At 38.9% G+C, this 23,185-nt stretch overlaps 1 protein-coding gene across 2 annotated transcripts in view; it reads right to left on the bottom strand.

The window, feature by feature from the left end:
* The window catches only part of MAGI2 (membrane associated guanylate kinase, WW and PDZ domain containing 2), a 1,467,795-nt gene that overhangs the window by 114,435 nt on the left and 1,330,175 nt on the right, over positions 1–23,185 (bottom strand). For both annotated transcript variants that reach the window (XM_015134089.3, XM_015134090.3), the window contains 2 exons: positions 2,800–2,985; positions 604–775 (listed from right to left, as the gene is read on the bottom strand). In XM_015134089.3, the coding sequence (XP_014989575.2) occupies positions 604–775; positions 2,800–2,985 (358 nt within the window). The remainder of the gene's footprint in view (positions 1–603; positions 776–2,799; positions 2,986–23,185) is intronic.

Genomic DNA, 23,185 nt, shown 5'->3' with positions numbered 1-23,185 from the left:
TAACTGCTTAACCTGCATTCACCCTGCCAGCCTCCTGTGTGCTTTCTGCAGGGCAGACCAGGAGGCCTTCTTATAAAGCAAATCTAATGATAACACTCCTCAGCTGAAGACCCTTCAATGACTTCCTGCTGTACTTAAAGATCAAAACATCAAGTAAGCATGCTTACAAGGCCCTTTAGGGTTGGCCCCAGCCACCCTCACTGGCTTCATCTCACATCATACTCTTCTTCTGCCACTCCATATATTGGCCGTATTTCTGTCGTTCATACTGCATGCTTGCTCCTGCCAGAGGGCCTCTGAGTAAGTTCTTCACTCTGGACTCCCTTTAACATGCTCTTCAGCTGTTAAGCCCTACTCATCTGCAACTGCTCACCATTTCTTCAGGAAAGCATCTCTCTTTGTGAAGGACAGACACTCAGCTATCTTTACTAATAAAACCATATGTATAACACACACGCAACCTCAAAATCACACAAAGGTACGCATGGCAATTTCCATTTTATGAAAATCTCTCTCTCTGCTTGTCCTGTGCTGTCCCCAAATGCTCCCTCCTCTCCCCACCCGATCACCTCTCAGAATCACAAAAGTCAGAGGAAACTTTACCTATTTTCATGTCCTTGCAGCTGAAGTGGTTGAGGTGGTGCTGGCTGGGCGACGGGGCTGTTGGGGGTGGCTGGGCTTGGTTGGGCCAGGGGACTCTGCTGTGCCAGGGGACTCTGCTGCGCCAGGGGACTCTGCTTCTCTGAGCTGGGTGCCGAGGTGGGGCTGTTGAGCTCTGCGATGGAGAACCACAGTGGCAGATGCAGTCAGGTTAGCATTGATAAGGGGAAAGAGGTGACCAGAGGTGGTGACTTTGCCTCTGCTGATGACTCAGGCTTTGGTTATTTCCGTTTCTGCTAGGTTTTTAGATAGCAGGTTAATCTTATCAAGTTCTAATACCATTTCTGAAATTTGCATTCTTTCATTAATGATCACTATGGAACAAGGCTATGAACAGTATCTTGTCATTCTGCCAGAAGAAAAGATTACCAAAAAACCTTGTAAAACTATGAAAAAAATAATTCAAAGGACTAAGCTCTAAAACATGCTCTATTTTTGCAGCATTGCTTACTGAGAGAAAATGGATCAGCCACCACTTTTGGCTTGTAATAAACAGTCTGAAGAGTCTTTCAAAGTGTGGATAAAGAATGAACCATTAAAAGGAAAATGTTTTTTACAATCTTTTCCTCATCCCTTGTCAGTCTTATTACCTCACAGCCCACTGGACTCCACATTTCTCCAGAAAGAAAACGAATGCTGGACACAAGAAGATTCACAAAACTGTTCTTTTAAATAACTGCTTCTGGACTTCTTTCCTAATAACATCAAATTTTCAACTGAAATTGACTATATATTGGAATAAGGGCCCAACAACAGATACATTCCAGACTTGGAAAACTGAGAAGTATTTAGACTTTCAGTAAGCAATCTGGTTTGCAGTTAATTTCCATTGAATTGTTTATACATGTTGGTGTCTGCAGATAGTAGGTTAAAAACCAGCATGGCCATTTTCTTTTCTCTCTCTTTTTTTTTGATTGGGTAAGAAAAGGAAGGTGATCTATTAGCATTCCCCTATAAACTCCTCTCCCCCTGCCCTTTTTTCCCCCACAGTCCAAATCTTTTAATTCCTTCTCCATTTATATCAGGGTTTCCCAGACTCAGCCCTGTTGGCATTTTGGGCTGGGTAAATCTTTCCTGTGGGCGGCTGTCCTGTGCATTTTAGGATGGTTGGCAGCATCCCTGGCCTCCACCCACTAGATGGCAGCAGCATGCCCACCCCAACCAAGACAGTCAAAAACGCCTCCAGACTTTACAAAATGTCCCCTGGAAGGACAAAACCACCCCCGTTGAGAACTACTGTTTTATATTTAAAGTCAAGTGGCTGTTTAGCCATTTGCTGTCTACATGTCAGATAATCCTAAAATGGAATTGGGGGCTGAATAAAACAGAGGGTACCAAGTTGAGTGAGCCCATCAGCCTCTGTGTGGGACACTCATCAGTGAGCTCCAGAAATGGAATTCTTCAAATTGTTAATGAGTCAGCAGCCAGAAACTAGTCATGAACTCATTGTCTCTGGAAATGGTGAATTTCCGGTGCGGGGATGTTCACAGCTCCATGACCCCCAGGGCATGGTTATGAACTGTGATGTTCACTACTCTTCTGAGCCTCAGAGGGGAGTCCTTGTACAGATAAATTCAAAAGGCTCAGTGGGAATTTTAAATTCTTACCAGATGCAACATTTTCTAAGTGAGCTCTCTTTATACCACAAAACCTCACGTTTTCAAAATCAATCTGACTTTGAAGAATCCTCTAGAGATTTCCTGTTAACGTAAATATTTTTTTTTTCAGATTTGTAACTATCACCTCTGTTGAATGAATTCTGACTTAATATAAGCATAAAAGGGGGGGCCCACAGGGAATGATTGAATAACCTGGTGTCTCAGAATTCACACTATTTGCTAAAAGGCGAAAGGTTTATGCGATCTGAAGAGAAACCGGAGTATATGGAATTCACACTATTTGGCCTGCAATGCCACATAGCTTGACCTCTGAATGAGACAGGTACTGAATAAACATGATATGGATTGCAACTGAGTGTGAGTTTTTGCAAAAGTAGAAATAATAATCAACCTCTGACACTCTGACACCACAGTGACGGCAGGCAGGTGCACTCCACGACCCTGGCGGGCAGGCTGAGAACAGCCGGTGAGTGTGTCCATGTGTTGACCGCCTCTCTGCAAGGCTGCCTCAGGCACTCACCCTCCTGAGGAATGATGCGAAGGGTGACACTAAGACCTGCATCCTTGATGAGCTTCACGATGTCAGCGTGAGGCATGTTGATGATAGACTGGCCATTCACTGCTAGGATCCGGTCTCCCACTTTTAGTTTTGCACAGCGATCTGCAGGACTCCCATCAATGATGCGTCCGATTTTATGGGGCACAGCTAAAAAAACCCCAACAGAAATAGGTATCAGGGACATCACCAATACATGTTCTTTCAGTCCCAGCCCCAAAGGAAACAATGAAATGTCAGAATTCCTTCCTTTGTTAGTATATTTGCCTTTTGAAATCACACTGATTTCTATCAAATGGGGTCCTGTGCATACTACTGAGACCAGAGTTTCTAAATTCAAGTCCTTTGCAGTGATAGGCCAATTCCAAACACAGACCAGGGGTTCTCAAACTTTGGGATGATCATAATTAACCTAGAGTTAAAAAGACAGCTATTTGGGCCTTACTGGGGACCATCTGAATTAGAATGTCCAGGCAGGAGGTGAGGACCGTGAGCTTTCTAAGAAGCTCCTAGGGAGATTCCAATATATGAGTGTTTGAGGATCACATAGAACTTTGTGCCCCATGAGCTCATATTCTAGAGGCAATAATCAACAATTTAAGAAAGCTACAATAAATGCCAGAAATTCAAGTTCTTCCCTTTTATTATTTTATTGAGAGGAGAAAACAAGGAAGGAAAGAAATATGTGTTAATATGGGTAGTAGCCACTTGGTAAAGAAGTTATAACCACCTTCCTACTCATGTACTAAGCTTTAAAGGTTGATGTGTTGTCACATCTTATCTCTTCTTTCTGATTTACTTTTACATGGTGCTGATATTTTGCTAATGTCTGATATATAATGTATTTATTCAAATCTACAATGCCATGGATGGTAAGGCATACCTTTATTTTATATACTACAGGAAAAAAAATAAAAAGAAACACTGCTAACTAAATAATGATGCTCCATTGACTATAAGATGCTCTCCAACTGTCAAAATATTAAAATATAAACATGTTCAGGATTGGTAAAATGTTATATGTCTTTTAAAAACAATGTACACTTCTTTTCTTTTTTATTTTTATTTTTTGTTTTCTGAGATGGAGTCTCGCTCTGTCACCTAGGCTGGAGGGCAGTGGCGTGATCTCGGCCCACTGCAAGCTCCGCCTTCCGGGTTCACGCCATTCTCCTGCCTCAGCCTCCTGAGGAGCTGGGACTACAGGCACCTGCCACCATGCCAAGCTAATTTTTTTTTGTATTTTTAGTAGAGATGGGGTTTCACTATGTTAGCCAGGATGGTCTCGATCTCCTGACCTCGTGATCTGCCCGCTTTGGCCTCCCAAAGTGCTGGGATTACAGGTGTGAGCCACCGCGCCTGGCTTATTTTCTTTTTACTATTTACTTATATGTGTGAGGAGAGCCACACACATGGGAATACAGATTTTCCTGGCAGTGTAAATGTTTAAGTACCTACCAAGATAACTATTTCTGGGGTGGACATCAATAGTATACATGCGTAAACTCCCTTAAGGAGCTTACCAAACTAGAAACCTATTTCCTTTCCTTTCTCCCTTCAAGACTGTGAGCCCCAGCTCAGAAACCTGTCAATAACTCTGTGTTGTTGCTCTCTCTATGGAATCAGGTACTGCTTTGATATGCAGAAATATGCAAAAATGCAACCCACCATCCAATATGTTTCAGGGATGTCTATTCCTTGAACTCTCAATCTTGCACATGCTTTACAGTGAAAGGCAGAACATTAGTTAATAACCATGGCAAGGAAGGACAGTTAGTGAGTTAATGAGCCAGTACCTTGTTCATTCTTCTATTGTGAAAGGTTATAGATAGCATATGAAAATATTGGCTGAGCCTGTGTCCCTGAAGTGAAACTCATCATGTTGGAAACTCAAACACATTTTTATTTACCATAAGCACTAATGGCTTTAACTAAGAACACCTTACGTAGATCATCTAGGAATCTTAGGACAATCAATATATTTTTCAAGTAGAAATATAATAAGAACTCATTAATTTACTGATTTAAAAAAAGATGTAAGCATTGCAAGGTATTTGGTTTTCAACTATAATTAGGGTGAACTTTAGTTTCTGTTTTTGTTCCCTTTCATGTTCAACAGTGTCTTGGAATGTATGGTTCATCAATGATTTAGCCTCCCTAGCCATAATATATATATTGTTATCTGTCCTGTGACCTCTGCAAAATTACCTAACTTCTCCGAGTTTATTTTTCAACAGTAAAATTGGTATACTAGTACTACTGACTTCACAGACTGCATCTGAGAATTAAATGAGTTATCATATGTAAAGTGAGTAGAACAATGCCTGACATGTGAGAACTGATCTATAAGTATTAACTGTCATTCTTTTTATTACTATCATCTTTTAAATATTTCTCATATCACTATTAAGGGGGGGTGTGTGTGCTTGTGTGTAGGTACCAACTTGGTTTCTTTCCACATGGGGTAAACCTGTAATACTGCTAGAATTGAAGGAACACTTAGCTTACTACAGGATTATACAGAGCAATATCCCCTAAGTTTCAACACAGGAAAATAGCTTCAGTTATGAAAGAGATGTGTTGGGTGGATTAGATAGACACTGGATGAGGTCAAGGGTCTATGTTCTCTGATTTACAAAAAAGACGATGTTGCAGGTCTCTGTAGGAAAACATCAACTTGTAAGAGTTTATTATTCAAAAGGAAATCAGCATGATTTAAATCTCTTAATCACCCACACTGAGTCCTACACATATAAACACACACACTTTCATATTTATTGAACGCTATTAAACATTTTTCTTCCTACTTCTTATGAGTACCTACCTGAGCCAAGCACTGTGCTAAGTGATATATATGTGTGTATATATATATATGTATATATCCATTAAAAAATATCCTTAACAAATCATATGAAATATTTGATATCATTACAAGTTTACAGTAGAGGAAACTGAAGCATATAGCAGTTATTAGTTTGTCCAAGGTCACATATGCCAAACAGGGCTTAGAACCCTAGTCTATCAGATTTCATAGCCTTTGCTGTTAGTGTAGCCACCACCCTGCATCTCTTGACTTTTCTGGCTCAGATCTCTAATCTATTACTTGCTTTGCGAGTATCTGGTGCTTTTATTTGATGAGTACAGCCTGCCTCTAAGCCAGGAACTAAACACTTCATAAGTGGTCCTGATTCTCGGGTGAGTGGAAGTCAGGAACTTTGCCTGAAGCAGGTTCTTTGTTGCAACTGTCTTTTGACAGGCAAAGTGAGAGGAGGAGAGAGAAGAGAGAGAAGAGGAGAGGAAATTGAACAGCTCTTCAGATCCTGTTTAGTTAGGACATCACATCATGGTGTCATTCTTTTGTGGGAAGTAATTTCTTTGGGTTTTAGAAATACTGACATTTGAAATGAAATTTAAAAACATACTTCAAAACACAAATGGTATTTGGATGATTTTCTGTTTTGACTTATTTATGCCTCTGCTCTCCTCTATTACTGTAGATCATTTAAAATTTATTGGGCATAAAACCCCAAATGTTTTAAAACATAGATTTACACACACACACACACACACACACACACACACAGACACACACAATTTGTATGCTCAACAATGATAAGCTATTACTTGTTAATTTCCAGGCACTGTGGAACTTGCTTATTTTAAATCCTTATAGCAATAGTGTGAAGTAGCTGTAAAAGTATAATAATCATGCTAATTTCACTATTAAGAAAACAAGTGTCAAAGCCACAGTTCAAATCCTTGCCTATGGCTTCAAACCTTGGGGTTACTCCTTTCTTTTTTGATATGTTGGAGGTTGAAAGCAATTTGAATTATGAAGATCAAGGGAATGACTGGTGAGACTTAGTTTAGAAAAGCTTGCTGGTTGAGACTTCAAGATGAAAGTTTCACTGTAAACATACTTACTTGCTCATGGTAATCACTTAGTTTCAAAGCCATTTTAACTTTATTAGGGTGGTTAGAATAAAAACTAAGATAAAAGAATAGAAATCAAAATAAAAGAATGAAAACTGAAATAAATTCAATGGTAGCCACATAAAATGACTGAGTGACTTGCATAAAATGTAAGTGAGCACACAGTTTAAAAATGTATGTTCAGTAATTGAAAGTACCTGATGTGGTTTTATTACAAATGTTTTCTATTGGCATTTACTTTAATAAAAACAGTACTTGAAACTCTTGGCAGCTAACGGCAGCCTCACTTTCCCTTTACTAGAGTTTTCCCTACATATGTAAGTGCACTGAATGTTGATGTACAACAAATGTCTGACAAGGGGTGTGCTCAGAGAGGATTCTCTCTGAAAACAAGATGCAGTTCCATTTGCTCAGTGATAAAGTCTACAGAGCCTATGACCTAAATGCTTTCAGTGCCATGCTAATGGAATTACAGAGCAAGGAAGAGGCCCTGACCTTGGTTTCTATTATTGGGATGAATGGTACTCATTAATTCCCTGAGAATTGATGACTAAGGTAACTGCCGGAGCACAGTCCATTTAGACAGCATGCCTTGCAGACATCATCTGTCAGGCAGTAACATAAATCAAGTCTTTGGATCAGTCTTCTTGACATAGTGTGCTTAGGATACACAGATATTTGGGAAAAGTTGCAATATGTCATTTGGCTTTGGACATACTGACATTTAGAAAGGAGACAATGTGTCACTAGTTAGAAATTTCCTTTTAATTGAAAATCATATAAATTATGGAAAAAAGAAACCCAGTTTTCTATGTCTTTATTCCTTTATAGATAAAACAATATTGTCTCTTTATATTGCAACATGTTTTATATTTTCCCATAGATGAATGAACTCTTCTGGCTCTGCTCAATGTACCACACTTGTTTTGGTAGGAATATTCGGAGATGATCAGTTGGATTGGATGTCCTCTAAGTGAGTTTGGAAGGGCTGGATTCTTGGGGTCTGTAGCCACATCACTACTGAAAGCAGTGATCCTCCTTTTTTTGCTGTTGGGTTCTCTTCTGGGACCTTGTATGGTTTACCCCGGCTCCTTCAGTAACTGGTCAAAGTGGGCTGATCCAGCCAATGAATTCCTGTTGTTTCTACTTTGGGTCAGTCCCCGTAAAGAAGACAGGATGTTTACTTGGAGGACTTTTCTTGCTTTGGTGATAGATTCTTCCTGAAATCCTAAGGGAAGGGATTATGAGATCCCCCTTCTCTCCTTTTTCCTCATTATTTTTCTTGCTGTTTATGTGTATTTAATTTCAGAGAAAGAAAAGTCTGTGACTCGTGTTTACATTTAATTATCTTCTTGCTAATAGATCCCACAAAGTGGAGTTATATGTGGAGGAAAGTATTAAACAGGGAAAGTGGATTTCCCATCAATCATGCCAAACTTACAAGAGGGAAGTTCCTGAAATGAGCATGAGAAAAATAAATACTTCAAAGGCAATCGATAGCATAAACTCTCGTTAGCTCGCATTTCCATTAATTTGTGAAGGTTAAACAACATGTCATTAGCTTAAAGAGGCAAAGGAAGTTAGTTTGGGTTTAGAATCTGTGACCTGATGTGAAAATAAACATTTTTTAAAAGTTGGATGATTCCAGTTGTTTTTCTTTCAATAATATGTGAAAATTACCTACTGTCTAGTTTGAATTTGTAGGTTGGAGCAGAAGGGGCAATTACTACATCAATCAACACATTTCGGAATAGCATCTTCTTAATAACAGACACTATGCTAGGCCCTGAGGGGAAGGCAATAATAAAGCAACACATGGTAGTTGCCCTCAAGAAACTCATTGTCTGGTTGGGGAGACCAGGGATAAACTTATAAAAATATGTAAAGCCAAATGCAAATGGCAAATACATGGCAAATATAACGTGCAGCAAAAGTAGAGAGGAGGAGTGAATTCCTGAGTCCAGGTGTAGACTCAGAGAATGGTGAGGAACAGGAAGGTCATTCTGGGGAGGAGGGAATATGTGCCCCTTGGTAAGTGGCAGTTCTCTTAGAAAAAAGCTTATGAGGGTAAATGGGTATATAATCCAAGGAGGTTTCCAGGGAGACAAGGAGAGGTGCTTTGTGGGCTGGGGTCCCTGCTGCCCTCATAATTATTGCTTCCTTGAGATCTCTGATATGATGCCTTTAGCCCAGCTCCTGTGAATGGAGCTGTGAATGGAGACTAAGCACAGAGGAATGATGTGAGATTGTCACAAAGTGTTCCCATCTCTTTAATACATGGTGGAAACTCCTTATCTGTTTTTCTGCCTTTAGAAACCAGAGCATAATATTAATCTTGCTTATTTTCCATCGCTTCTTCCTAAAAATTCTGACTTCATATGTTTTATTGTGACAAACCCATTTAGATAGATATTGTCCCTTCCTGGAATATGACAAAGTGTCCTTCAAAGGAGTTTTCTTTGTTATCATGGGGTGGAGATGTGGGAAAAAACATGTGTTTTGTATTTTAAAGTTTTTTGTGGTAAAATTAAGAAAAAGCAGACGGCATGACTTGTTTTCCTCTAGAACGCTGTGAAATTTAGCTTTCCAAAGACGAAAACGTCTTCCCTGAAATTCATAGCCAACTGATTTGCAAAACCCAAAATCAAACAGCTGGTGTTTTAAGGACTGCATATTCAAAAAGCGCGTCCCCACCCCCCAGCCTCCCAGCACCCATGAGTCATTCTCTTGTGGTTGAACAGTTTAGCTACCCTGCAGTTGGTAATAAGCAGATGGTCAGACAGGAGAATGGGAAGAAGGGCCCATCACTGGCAATTTGGGAACCCAATTGAACTCACGTTGCTAAGGGCAGAAAGCATCCTATAGATACTATTAACTAAATGGCTGGAGAGAAACACTCAGCAGCCATATATTACTGTTTATGCTTTTATTTTATACCAATTGTTAAAAATTTGCATAGCTAAGTACTGAGAGTAAATTGGTAATTGAGAGAAATCTCATGACATTAGGAATTGTAATTAGCTATGACTTGACTGTTCTATTCTAGAACATGAGGCTGGGTTAAAATGGGTTTGTTGTTTGGAAACATTTGATGGGCCAGGGGTCACATGGCTAGCTTCACGTGACCTGGGCAGTCACACAGGCCACCATGCTCAAAAGGGCCTGGTGTTTGGTTTAGTCACCTGTCACCAGCTTGATATTCTTAATACTTTCTGAACAAGGACCTCACATTTTCATTTTGCACTAGACCCTGCAAATTCTGTAGTTGGTCTTTTGTAGATATGTCCATAACATATTTCCTCCTTGCATCACTCCACTGTTCTTGGTGTCTGCGATGAAAGGTGTAAATAAGAATATGTTATAGCTACCAAGAAAAATCACCAATAAGGTGGGTGGTAGGAAAGGAGCCAAAACAATCCTTTTCTCTATGGGTGCATTTTCCACTCCCCTGTACATCACTAGAAAAGGCAGTCCAAACAATTTCTGTTAAGTATACTCTTACTTTTGATTCTTCATATATTTATTGAAGAGGTCTAAAAGTTACCTTGATTCTCTTACTCCACTGTGAAAATTATTCTTATAAGTCACTGATTATTGTGTCATTGACAAAGCAACTATTCTTCTGTAACCCTCTTTAAGTAGATGTTAAGATAGATCACCGTATTTCAAGGGGTTCGTGTATTCTTTTGATATGATTTTTCTTCTCACAGTCTGACAAAATGTCTAGACATTAGAGTGGCAGGAAGCAAAGAAACTTCAGAATAGTCATGATCCTCAAATCTGTAGGTGTGTGGGGTCTGGGAGCTGGACAGAGAGAATGAAAAAACATTTCCATTTGTAGATACACCTTTTTTCTTCTGTAGCAATACTTCTCATTTCTCTGTATGTCCCTGAAAATCACCTTGCCAACTTGTATAATAACTAGCAAGGATATCTTTTTTGACCTATTTGGGTCTGAACGTCATGATAGAAAATCTGGTCCCACTAAGCCAAATAAATATTAACCCTATTTCGGCAATTTTTCCATTTTTCGCAAAGACTTAGAAAAAGATACATATTTCCATTGCCCAATAAAACCAGCAACTCAGGACTTTCCAATCAAGTGGTAGAAGGTGAAATTCTGTTGTTCAACTAGAGTAATTTTAGTTAGTAAAATTGTGTAGCTTTTGGCAAGCATGGCTTGCAAATAACCAAACAGCAAGTTGATTCAGTAATAATGGAAAAAACTTTAAAGAGTTATTGATGTTGGCCGGGCGCGGCGGCTCAAGCCTGTAATCCCAGCACTTTGGGAGGCCGAGACGGGCGGATCACGAGGTCAGGAGATCGAGACCATCCTGGCTAACACGGTGAAACCCCGTCTCTACTAAAAAAAAATACAAAAAACTAGCCGGGCGTGGTGGCGGGCGCCTGTAGTCCCAGCTACTCAGGAGGCTGAGGCAGAAGAATGGCGTGAACCCGGGAGGTGGAGCTTGCAGTGAGCTGAGATCCGGCCACTGCACTCCAGCCTGGGCGACAGAGCGAGACTCTGTCTCAAAAAAAAGAAAAAAAAAAAAAAAGAGTTATTGATGTTAAAATATGATAAAGGAATTCTTCCCTGCAGGGTAGAAAAGCCAGTTGCTTTATTCTTTTTACAAAACAGTTGCAAGGTTGAGGTGTGGTATTATACTTCCGTCCCAAACATGCAAATCTACCTTTCAAAGGGCTGGTTGTCCGATTTTATGATGACCAATTTAGTTCCTGAATATGGGGTTCTTTTTATTTATAATTTATTACAGAGCCTTGTCAAATTATTACTAGAAAATACTAGATGGTTCTATTTTGATAAAAATTATATAAAAGTTTCAAAATTCACATAATGTAAAAGGAGAAGAGTAAATAATCTTGTAGTGATTGGAAGTATCTTATAATTAAAGCAACTTAATTATTTTTTAAGATGTCACTTTTATTTTCTGAAAAAGCATTTATTTTTAAAACTTGGTACTGATTATTAAGACAGGTACAGTTTAAATTGCCCATTTAAAAAATCCTGTCATTCCCAACCCAACCTTAAGTAAGTAAGTAAGTACTCGTTACTTTGGCCTTTCCTTAATCTGAATGATTTATTTTTATGAAACTCAAGATTTTTGTGATGTTGCTTCATCAGCTTATTTCCAAAATTGCTGTATGATCTTGTTCAGTGTTGCTTAACCTTAGGACCATTTTTCTTTCACTTATAGCCCTATAGGTTTTTTTTTTTTTTCCACAGACTCTTTTGTTTCTGTCTTTAAATTAGTAGCTATCCATGTTTTTGCCCTCCCACTCACTACCAATTGCTCTCAATATGATGACAATTTAAGAGACGTATAGCAAGCTAATTGTCTTCCTTACATTTTCCCTGTCTATAGATTTCTTTCCTCAGAGAGCTCTATGAGAAGTGTCAGGCATTAAAGCAACTTAATTGAAGTAATATATGTGTGAACTTAAAAAAAATAACCAAAATAGTTATAATAAAAAATTCTAGTCTCTTGCCCTAACCCTCCCATCCTCTCTAGTTCTGTGACCCAAACACAAACATTTTAAATCTTCTAGCTAGCTGTTTCTTCTTCACATTTCTAATAATATTCCTATATAGCTATTTCTCATTTTATCAATGTTAGTCAATATCTATTTACTTCCTATTCTGATAGAGGATTTAGCACTCTTCCTCTGCATCCCACCTCCTCTCCTTATCCCAAAGTAGTTTTATTACAATTTAGTTAAGCCAGTTATCATTGTTTGTGGTTTTACCACATAAATCTTGTTCACTGAAGCATTTATAATTTCCTTTATTTTCTTGTACGGTTTCTTTCCTTCTTTCACCACTTCTAATCAAGGTTTCTGATTGTGCATTTTTCCTACACATCCTTAATTCCTTCCCCAAAAGCTGTTAAAATCATCGATTTAATTTATTCCTCTGAACACCTTCTCCCAGATGTAGGTAGTTTGCTCTCCAGTCTGCTGGACAGTGTCATCATGGGGATTGTTGCTGCACTCCAAGGTGGACTCTGTGTCAGCTTTTCTGATTCACTTTTTGTTTAGTTTTTGTTATTTTAAGTTCTGAGATACATGTGCAGAACGTGAAGGTTTGTTACATAGGTATGCGTGTGCCATGGTGGTTTGCTGCACCTATTGATCCATCATCTAGGTTCCCTCTACTTGGCCCCCTGCCCCTCTACAGGCTCCGGTGTGTGTTGTTCCCCTCCCTGTGTCCATGTGTTCTCACTGTTCAAATCGGACTTATGAGTGAGAACATGCGGTGTTTGGTTTTCTGTTCCTGCTGATTCACTCTTTTATTTTGTTGAAGCATATCCTACAGCAGCTTTCTAAGAAATTGTGCAGGGATAAAACCAATTTTTCAATTCTTAGTATTTGAAAATGTGTTTGTTTTTACCTTCTTTTGATTGAATTCTGGCTTAGTATTCTAGATTGTATGAAATTCCTAGAATGAAAAAATAATTTTTCTTCAGAAACTTACAGGCAGTGCTTTATTGTCTTCTAGCATCCAGTGTTACTATTGAGAGGCCTGAACCCATTAGGATTTTTGCTCCTTGTATGTGATATACTTATATTACCTTTTCTTTTTGAAAATTGTTAAGATTTTCCCTATAATTTTTTTGTTTTGAAGTATTGCAATGGTGCATTTTAGTATGGTTCTTTGTCAGTATGGAGACTTGTTTCCTTTAGTTTGGTTTTGTGAACCTTTATTATACTATTTCTTTGATATTTTCCATTCTGTTTTTCTGATCTCTTTCTGCAACTCTTATTAGATATTGGCATCCTGGCTTGGTCTGCTGCTTCTCCGATAGATCATAAGGATTATGCCCTCATGGTAGAATTAGTACCATTATAAAAGGGCAAATTTGTCCCCCTCTTGTTCTCTTTTGGCCCTTCCTCCTTTTGCCATGGGATGACACAGCAGGAAGGCCCTTGCCAGATGCTGGCACCTTATATTAGACTTTCCAGCCTCTGTAACTGTGAGCCAATATGTATCTGTTCATTGTAAATTACCGAGTCTGTGGTATTCTGCTATAACAACACAAAATGGACTAAGATGGCTACCTCGTTGCTGTATCCTCATATGTTGGAGCAAGAGAACTCTGGTCTTTTCATCCTCTTATGAGGGTACCAATCCCATCACTGGGGCACCACCCTCATGACCTCATCTAAACCTAACTATCTCCCAAAGGCCCATCTCCAAGCACCATCACATTGGGAATTAGGGATTCAACATATAGGTTTTGGAGCAGGAGACACAAACAGTCAGTTTGTAGTAAATATCATATCTTTTTGTGGCTATAAATAAGTTTTTGAAGCTTTCTTTTGTTCCCTGAATTATCTTTATTTCTTTTATTTTCCTTTATTTCTTTCATATTTGCTTGCTTTATTATTTTAAACATAAACATTTCATGATTGTTGTATTCTATTCTGTCCTGAGTTTTTTAAGTTCTGGGCCTACCTGAGTTTCTAAAGAAATGAGTGGGTCTGTGTTATCCATATCTGTTTTAGATTTTCTCTGTCCTGCTGAGTTGTCACTTTTTTGTTTCTGAAATATCTTGACCACTCTTGTCCATTCCTTTTCTCATTCATTCACTCTTACTACTTGGGGTCTAAGAAATGAGAGCCCAAGTAGTTATAATTTATTACTATCAATTAGAAATTAGAAATATTTTTAGTAATTTTTAATCAGCTTTTGCAATCAATATTTTGGTGCCCCAGTTAGAGATTTTCAATTTGTTTGGAAAAAAAATTAAACATTTTATGTACCCAACCTTTAAAAGCCCTGTTGTCACTTGTAGTCTTGAGAGATAAAAATATAAAGGACAACTTATTTCGTTTCAAGTGTTCAGAACATGTCATAAAATTACATTTCATCAACTCCAGGTTTAGGGTTAAAAATATTCAATAAAACTACACTTTCTTTTTCTCCTCTGTGTCTCTTGACTAGCTTTGAAGCACATGAGACTTCACACCCATCAATGTACTTGGCTTTGAGTAATTTCTCAGCAGGCCCAATAGAAATGGTTGATAGTTACAAGCAGGTGTTGCTGACAACTCATGTTTCTCATTTTTACAGATGCAGTGTATTTTATCTCTGCCATCTCCTTTTTCCTTTTATAGCTTCTGAAATTGTGTTTTGTAAAAAGTCACTTGGCTGTCTTCACACAGTTTCCTTGTTACAATAGGTAAATGTCAAAAGTGATCAGATGTAATATCAGACTTCCATTGAATTCCCCCAAGCCCTCCGGCAGATAATAACTTCTTGCAATATTTTCTTAATATAAATGGAAACAGATACTAACCCAGGCAAATGATCCCTCCTGAGCCAGCTGTCCTTTTCAATATGTTATCCAGAAGATTACATGAATATTTATTGGCCCTCCAGTTACACACACAAGCCAAAGTTCCACTAACAGGGTATATAGTATGTTTTAACCTGAAAGAATGCAATTTTGCATGACTGGATAAAACTAAATATGAACAGACCCTCAAGCAAAGTGTTCAGGAGCTAGAAGATCTTGATCATATATTAACTTTGAAAACAACTTGCAGTGTGACCTCTGAATGGTCAAATAAATTATGTCAGTTCCCTGACTTGAAAAGTGAGACCATCACCACATGTGGTCTCTCTTATCATTCTTTCTTACCCAAGTATTGCACATTTTGACTTCATTTGGATTTCTGCTTATATGTACTTTCTCTCATGACTTATATTTTAAAGTATTATAACTATATATGTTTTCAGTTTTACTAAGCAAATATACATTTCCATAATTTTATTTGAGACTATCATAAAATGACTTTTATTATGCTAACATAAGAAATGAATGATAAATAAAAAAGGATTGAAGAGGCTCAAAATGTGTTTTGTTGTCCATAATGAAATGCCAATTATACTGGAGGGGGAAGAGACTAAAAGTGAAAGAAAAACTCCTTGGCAAAGATACATAGATGGAAAAAAGCACATCAAAGGTGTTCAACACCATTAGTCTTTAGAGAAAAATGCAAACTAAAACCAAATGATTTGGGAGGCTGAGGCAGTAGGATTTCTTGAGCCCAGGAATTCAAAACCAGCCTCGGCAACATAGGAAGACCCTCATCTCTATCAACAAAAACCTCCAACCCCCAAAATGATATACTACTAAGCGCCTATTGGACTGGCTAAAATTAAAAAAACCATAAAACCTAAAAATAACAAGTACTCACAAGGATTGGAAGCACCTGGAGCCTTCATACATGGAATATAAAATGGTACAGCCACTTTGGAAATTGGTACCATATGAATCAGCAATCCTACACCTAGACACTTACCAAGTGAAATAAAACCAATTTCCACACAAAAAAAGACCTATATGAAAAGATTTATAGAAGCTTTATTTGTAATTACCAGAAACAGGAAACTACCAAAATGCCCCTTAACTAGGGAATGGATAAACAAACTATGGTGCATCCATACAATGGAATATTAGTTAGCAATTGAAAATGAACCAAATAGTGACACATGAAACCACATGGATGAATCTAAAATGCGTTATGCTTAGTGGAGGAAGCCAGACTCAAAAGGCTACATACTGTATCATTCCATTTATATAGGAGAGGCAAAACTATAGAACAAAACAAATCAGTGCTTGCCACGGCTGGGAGTGGGTGAACAGCTGATTCATTATAGCAGTAGTTACAACTAAACACGTCTGTCAAAACTCAGAGTATAGACTAAAAGGGTAAACTTTACTATACAGAAATTAAACCTTTAAAATGGGGAAAAGTGAAAAAGCAGAAGGAGATAAGAAATTTTGGATGGAAATAAATAGAGATAAGTAAAAAAGAACTGATGTAGAATAACTAGGAGACAGGAGGTGAGCAGGGGAAAGTGTAAGGGTTGGAAGTCTTCAGAGAAGAAATGCTGTCTAATCTGAGTCATAACACACAAACAGGACTTTGCCAGGTGGTCAAGGTTGGGGGAAGCAGACAGCATAGTCACAGGGGTGTGACTTGCAAAGACAGAGATCTGTGGATTAGCAGTGTCTGTGTTGTGAGGGGTGGGAGTGCAGTGAGCACAGACGTCACTGAGCCCTGGAATAAAGAAGGAAAGCCAGGTCATGAAAGGTCTTAATGTCTATGCTAGGGGCTTGGAATTTATATAATAGCCAATTGAGAAGCCACTAATGGATTATGACAGCTAAGTGACATCATCAGACTCGTTTTAGAATGAGTCTGGGGATAGTAGGTATTATGAAGGGTAGACTGAAGCATAGGGAGAGTGGGAATTAGGCTGGAGGCAGGGAGGTAATTTAAAGGCCCCCACAATGCTCCAGAGTTGTGCAGTCCAACATAGTAGCTACAAGCATCACGTGGCCATTTAATTATTTGAAATCAAAGATAATTAAAACTTAAATTCCAGGACACGTCAGTCTTATTTCAAATGCTCCACAGCCCCATGTGGCTAATGGCCATAGTGTTGTATAGTGCAGGATAAAACATTTCCATATTGTAGAAAGTTCTGCTGCACAGTGCTAACCTAGAACCTTAAGGAAGGCATTAGCAGTGGTGGTAGGGAATGCCTAATGTATTTGTCTTATATCTGGAAAGCATGTTTGGGTAACAGCTTGCCTTCATCCCTTAAGAGGGACAAATATAACTGTGTATAAATTCAGCTAGGATATGAATGTAGGTACCTGGAGGTCTGCTTTAAAGCTTGTGATCATACGCATCAATTAGAGATGAAAGTGACTTGGCACCAGGAAGCATTGATATCAGTGATTAATTTGGCACCCAGGTTTTACTGTATTTCAATTTTGTCAAGTGTCTACAAGAGTGTGGCTATTTTTAATCTTGCTGTTCATCTAGTAAGTCTAATACACATTTGAATGAAGATTTCTAAGTTGAAATATTTTTCTTCTACTTCACATTATCTCAACTGCTCTGTGCCAGAAAACTATAAGAACTAAACCTTTCATATGTGCTCTTTCTTGCTTTCTGGAAGACCCTCCTCTCATGATGAATCCGCAAGTATACATCTTTATGATGAACAGACTTCTAACAGAAGGTTTTAGGCATTTCACTCTTGAAAGCAGATGAGTTCATCAGATACCCAACATCTGGCCAACTTTGTAGAGCAAACCCTTGACTGGCTTAGAGAAATAAGATCTGGGAGAGGTCAGATTGAAAAATGAAAATGGAAATGGCACACTCCGTTATTTAGTTGATTTCCTCTGGCACTGTAAAAACCTTGGGAATGCCTAGTGATCTGACTCATCACCCAGAAAAGGCTGTCTGATTAATCTGCAGAAATGATTCCAAGCAAGTGCTCAGAATAGTTTGGTTGGGAACAAATTCAGCTTCAATTGCAAAATTATTGGTGGTCAAATGCACAAATAAAAAGATCTTTTACCAAGATTTGGTGTGGTAGGAAAGAGTTTTGGTAGAAGCACTCCCTGAGTTCTTGATAGAAACTGGGCATCAAATAGAAATATTTTATCCCAGGCCAAATGGGAAAAATATCCCCTTACAATACCCTTTCAACATAACTGGACAAGGGTGATAAATAACAGCACTGTGTTCACTTAACAACTTGCTCTTAAAATGGTTCCACATGTGGAACAAGCTTTATTAGGACCCTTCTCTGAAATATTTTCTTATGTAGTTGATTGTTGGGAAGAAAGAAGAAAAATAAAAAATCACGGAGAACTTAATGCACCATGAGGCCCTGAATGCAGTATAAAGAAAAACTGTCTTCTGCAAAAGTGCCCTGCGGGCTCTGAATTTGCTTAAACCTCATGTGGGAGAGTGATGGGCATCCTGCATTGGCAGAGGATCATCCTGTACATGATGCCTGGGGTCTCTTCTCAGTTGCTATCTCCCTGTACTATCTAGTGAATAAGAAGGAGCTGCAGGACATAAGCCCAGAGGAAACGGCCACTGATCACCCATTTATGAGCTTTCAAGACAACTGAATAGCTAAAAGTAAGAAGATATCCACCTTCTGCTGCTGTCTGGAGTCTTTGAACACAATAATAAGAACTCTCCTGAAAAATGATTCCCTAGTGGGGGAAACGTGATTTATGAGCTGTATTCAACAATAAGAAAAATAGTCCAGAATTTTAGAAAATGCATTGTGAACACACAGGTTTTTTTGATAGATTGTGTTGCTCCTCTTCTTGAGAATAAATAAGAAAGACGGTGTTCTCTGCAGACTTATTCTACAATTTAATGATCTTCAAATTTGTTAGGGCTAGGAGAGTAAAATGTTTGCATTTGTCTTTCTATTTTACTTAATAAATGCTTCAGTGTTCCGGTATCAGAGGACTTGGAGTTTGATTATATATGTGTATATATATATATATATATTTGCACTTGTTTGCTTACTAGCAGGAACCAGCCGTCCAGGTTGTAATTTGGGAGAAAAACTAGTCATGTTCAGGATTGAAAAACTGGAATTGAATAAATAGGTTCTATTCATTCTGACCTTAGTGAGTATAATCCTATAAAGGAGTAATGCGATTCAGAAGTTGTTTAGTTGGAACTGAAATGGGTTGCTTTGTTAATGAGGATTGCAAATGAATAAATAATCTGAAGTAATACTTTTTTCTAAGGAGTCTGGGATGCCATCCAAACCCTCCTATTTAGGACTATATAATTATTGCTGAGGTGGTGCTCACACAGATGGATGACGATTCCAAGGGTTGGTGCCAGGAAAGGTGAATCAGGGGGCACATTGAGGCCACTGCCTGGCCCTTCGGAAAACAAGGGCTTTGCAACCAAGAAGTGTACGACAAGAGGGGCTGGCCAGAGGCAAAAAGACAGCTTCCCTGCCCCTGACTCTCTTATCTGAGTCTTCATTCACCAGGCCCCAGGCTGACTACTGAATCATTCACCCAGGCTGAGAACAACTGATGAGAAATCTGTATTCTGGGACATTGCTCCAGTTCTGCTTTATTAGCGTGTAATTTCTCACTCGGGGCAAGGACCAGCTTTCACGTAATTCCTCCCCTAAGTGATCCTCTACTGCATCGCCCATTGTCAAAAATATGTCTTGCTACCTTTGCGGGTTGAAACAGCTAGGTTTGGGTGCAGGGTAAGTTAGGGCAGAGCACCAGTCACAGTCTTCCTTTCGATGAGGACTTCGCTGGATCACTGTATGAGAGGCCAATCCAACCCCATCAACATAAAGAGCATGAAAATCCTTGGAAAAAACCTATCAGGAATTGTGAAGGATCCAAAGAAATGCCACCATTTCTTGCCCTTAAGCAACTCACAACTTTTGTGGGGAAAGCAAAATATAAATACATGAAAAGTGAAATGACTATAATAGCAATAACAGACACAATAAAAGAAGGGAAGTCAGGAAGCAGTAAGCAATAGGCGATGTTTACTGTTTGGGCAATAGTCTCCACCTCCTAGGGTTGCTGTGAAGATTAAATACGGTGTAAGATTCCAAGCACAGTGCCTGGGAGAAACCTTCATACAAAATATTATTGCATAAGAGAAGCATACCAAGTGGCAACAGGTAAAATGTGGCCTCTGGGACAGGGTAAATAACTGAACCAGCTTTGACGGAACGGAAGCTGTGAAGAGCTGCTGGCAAAAAGGAAGCCTTGTCCAGATGCCCCAGGGTCTTGAATGGACAAGAGGTGTCTTTGAACTTTATCCTGCAGATATTTGTATCAGGAGTGTTATGGTCAAGGACTTGGTACAGGAAGACTGGATTGTATGTAGAAAGTGCAGTCTTTCTTGATGTACTTTGCATCATTAGCAATGATCTTCCACTCCCCTCTTAGCCCCTGGCTATCTCATGGAACAGAAATTAAGTCACAATAATAAATGTGAAAAGACTTACTTGACTTAAAACATATTATATCAGCATAGATGATGAATACAATCTTATCTTTGTTGTATATGTAGGCTTTCCCAGAGGTTTTGAGGATATGTGTTTATCTTTGGCTTCGATTAGTTATATTAGAAGCCAGATACATGAGGGGAAAACCTGTATCTAATATAGGTTTCCCACCCCACTATTTCTTCTGCTATGAAAGCACTTACAGTAATATTGTGGGTGGCACAATTGTGCCTCCTGAGTGAGCCACTCTCAGCATGATCAAAGTCCAGAGTAAAAGCATTTGTGTTGTTGAAGGAATCCAAAGCAGGGATTCATTTAAGGAATAAGAGAACATTACATGTTGAGAAGCTGGTTAAGAACTCTGAAAGAGAACTTGTTTGTGCAAACCAGTGAGAAATAGAGAAATGAATGGGAGTCACTTTCTAATTCCTATGTTCAATAGTGTGGGTATTTCAGTAGCTCTAGCAATGACTTTTGGGGATGGAACATTGATGAGTCAAAGTTTATAATGACATAGAGAAGGCAAAGGCACTAGGATAAGCACCAGTTGCATCTATTACCGGTATTTTTAAGGCAATCAATGAACAAATGATTGGAGGTTTGAAGAAAAATCACTGCCACAACCAAACCCCAATAGAACCTAAAATGAATGGCTAATTGGTTGCTATTTGGAGGATTTACTGTAAGGCAGAGCTTTGTAACCATGATGCCACTGAAAGGGGCGTGCCTTAAATGTTACAGGTGTGCCAAGACAGCTGGGGATGGTTGGGTGAGGTTGGTGGGGACCAGGGGTAGAGCCTCCTGGGGGACTGCCTCTTGCCCCCATCAGCCTCATTCATTTTATCTTAGTGTGTTATATAAATGCCATCAATTTACAAGTATGCCAAGAAGTGAAGGAGGTTGAAAAAACACTGCCTTATATTGCCTTGAAAGGGGAGCTGAGCTGGGTTAGTGTATTTAAGTGATTGTTTAAGATAATTTCTTGACAGAGGTCGAGATGAACAAAAGAATTCAAAGTGTTAGGAGCCACTTTCATTATGTAATCAAAGGTAAAAGTAATAAAAGTTAAAAGGAGAGCTTAGTTAATGAAAAATATGACCTAGGCCTCAAACTTACCCAATACATTTTTACACACCAACAAAACTAACTTGATACCTTATTTTCCATGCTGATTCCTGGCATCATGTAATTTAGAGCTGGAAGAGGGTGTAAAGACTATCTTCCTTTATATTTTAAATGACAAAAGGACACAAGAAGACCAAGTGACTTGCTCAAGGGATACAGTATTTGGTGGACAAGCTGGAGTGAGCCTTGGGCTCATTGTCCAGTGTTCTTTTCATTTAGCTTAAATCTCCGTGTTTTGAGGCAAGAGTAGAGAGACCTTGGTTTTTGTTTTACTTTGTGCCTCCTCTAAATTCAATGACTATTCAGGGTCTGCATGGTTGGTGAGGTGATTTTGGTGGGGGAAATCGTAACTCACATCACTCCTATTTCATTTTTATTTCATCCTTTTTAGGAACAATACTCTAAAATGTCATAAAAGACTTGTTAGTGAAGTTTTAAAATCTCTACGCTAAGTTTTAATCTCCATAGCCTATGGACATCATCAGGGACTTTGAGAAAGTCACCAGGGTGCTTTACCAACGATAACTAATTCCTTCCCTGAGCATCAGATTGCAGTGGCCTTAGGGAAAGTCCAGAATGACCAAGTCCAAACTTCAACCCATGCTGTAGAAAGCACACATGCGGAAACAAAGATTTTCAGCACCAGTCTTGAGCTGAAGGATTGTGAGGAGCCAGCAGCATGCTGAACAGTGATGCACTTACGGATAGAGACAGAAGATGAAATCAGCACCACTAGAGGAACACCAATGGAGAAAGGAAGGATTGAAAAGTTTATTCCCCTACTGCTGACTGTTTAGATTAATACTATGACCACTGTCCTGAATATGTTCTAACCTGCTGCTTGTTATCCTGTATATAAATTTAGAAATTCCCTCAATAGCCTATCAACCTCCACCACCAATACCCAAGCTGCTATGTGTGTCTACCCCATATATTCTGACATAATCTTCCTGACAAATGACAGAAAAGGTGGAGACTTTCAAATTATAGAAAAGGGTCACTTCATTACTTGTACCAAAGCCCTTCTTGGGAACGTCTGGTAGGAAAGAGGTTTGGTGAGGAGCTAGGAAGCACCTATAAGGACAGGTGCTACAGCTCTACAATAAAACCTGAATGTCAGGACTTGGGTTTTGAGTAGGGGAGGACCAAGGATCGGCCTTTCAACGTCATTGCACATAGCCCCTGGACATTTTACAGAGCAAGCATCTAATCCACTCACAGTCAGAGGCTACCTGAGTCTTCTCTAACCTGTGCATGCAGACCTCAGTGAGAATGAAAGTAGTTAGTCAACAGCAGAAAATGCTTCAATTCCCAAATATACCAAAGTTATCTATTTTGGTGGTTTCTAACATTATTTTCAATTTTCTGTGTTTATCAGTAATGTAGCAATGAACATTTTGCATATAAGTCTTTGTTCAAATCTTTTAAAGAATTTAAGGTGAA

The sequence above is a fragment of the Macaca mulatta genome, chromosome 3 (assembly GCF_049350105.2).
Source record: "Macaca mulatta isolate MMU2019108-1 chromosome 3, T2T-MMU8v2.0, whole genome shotgun sequence".
Taxonomy (NCBI): Eukaryota; Metazoa; Chordata; class Mammalia; order Primates; family Cercopithecidae; genus Macaca; species Macaca mulatta.
This window is presented reverse-complemented; position numbering and strand designations above follow the sequence as displayed.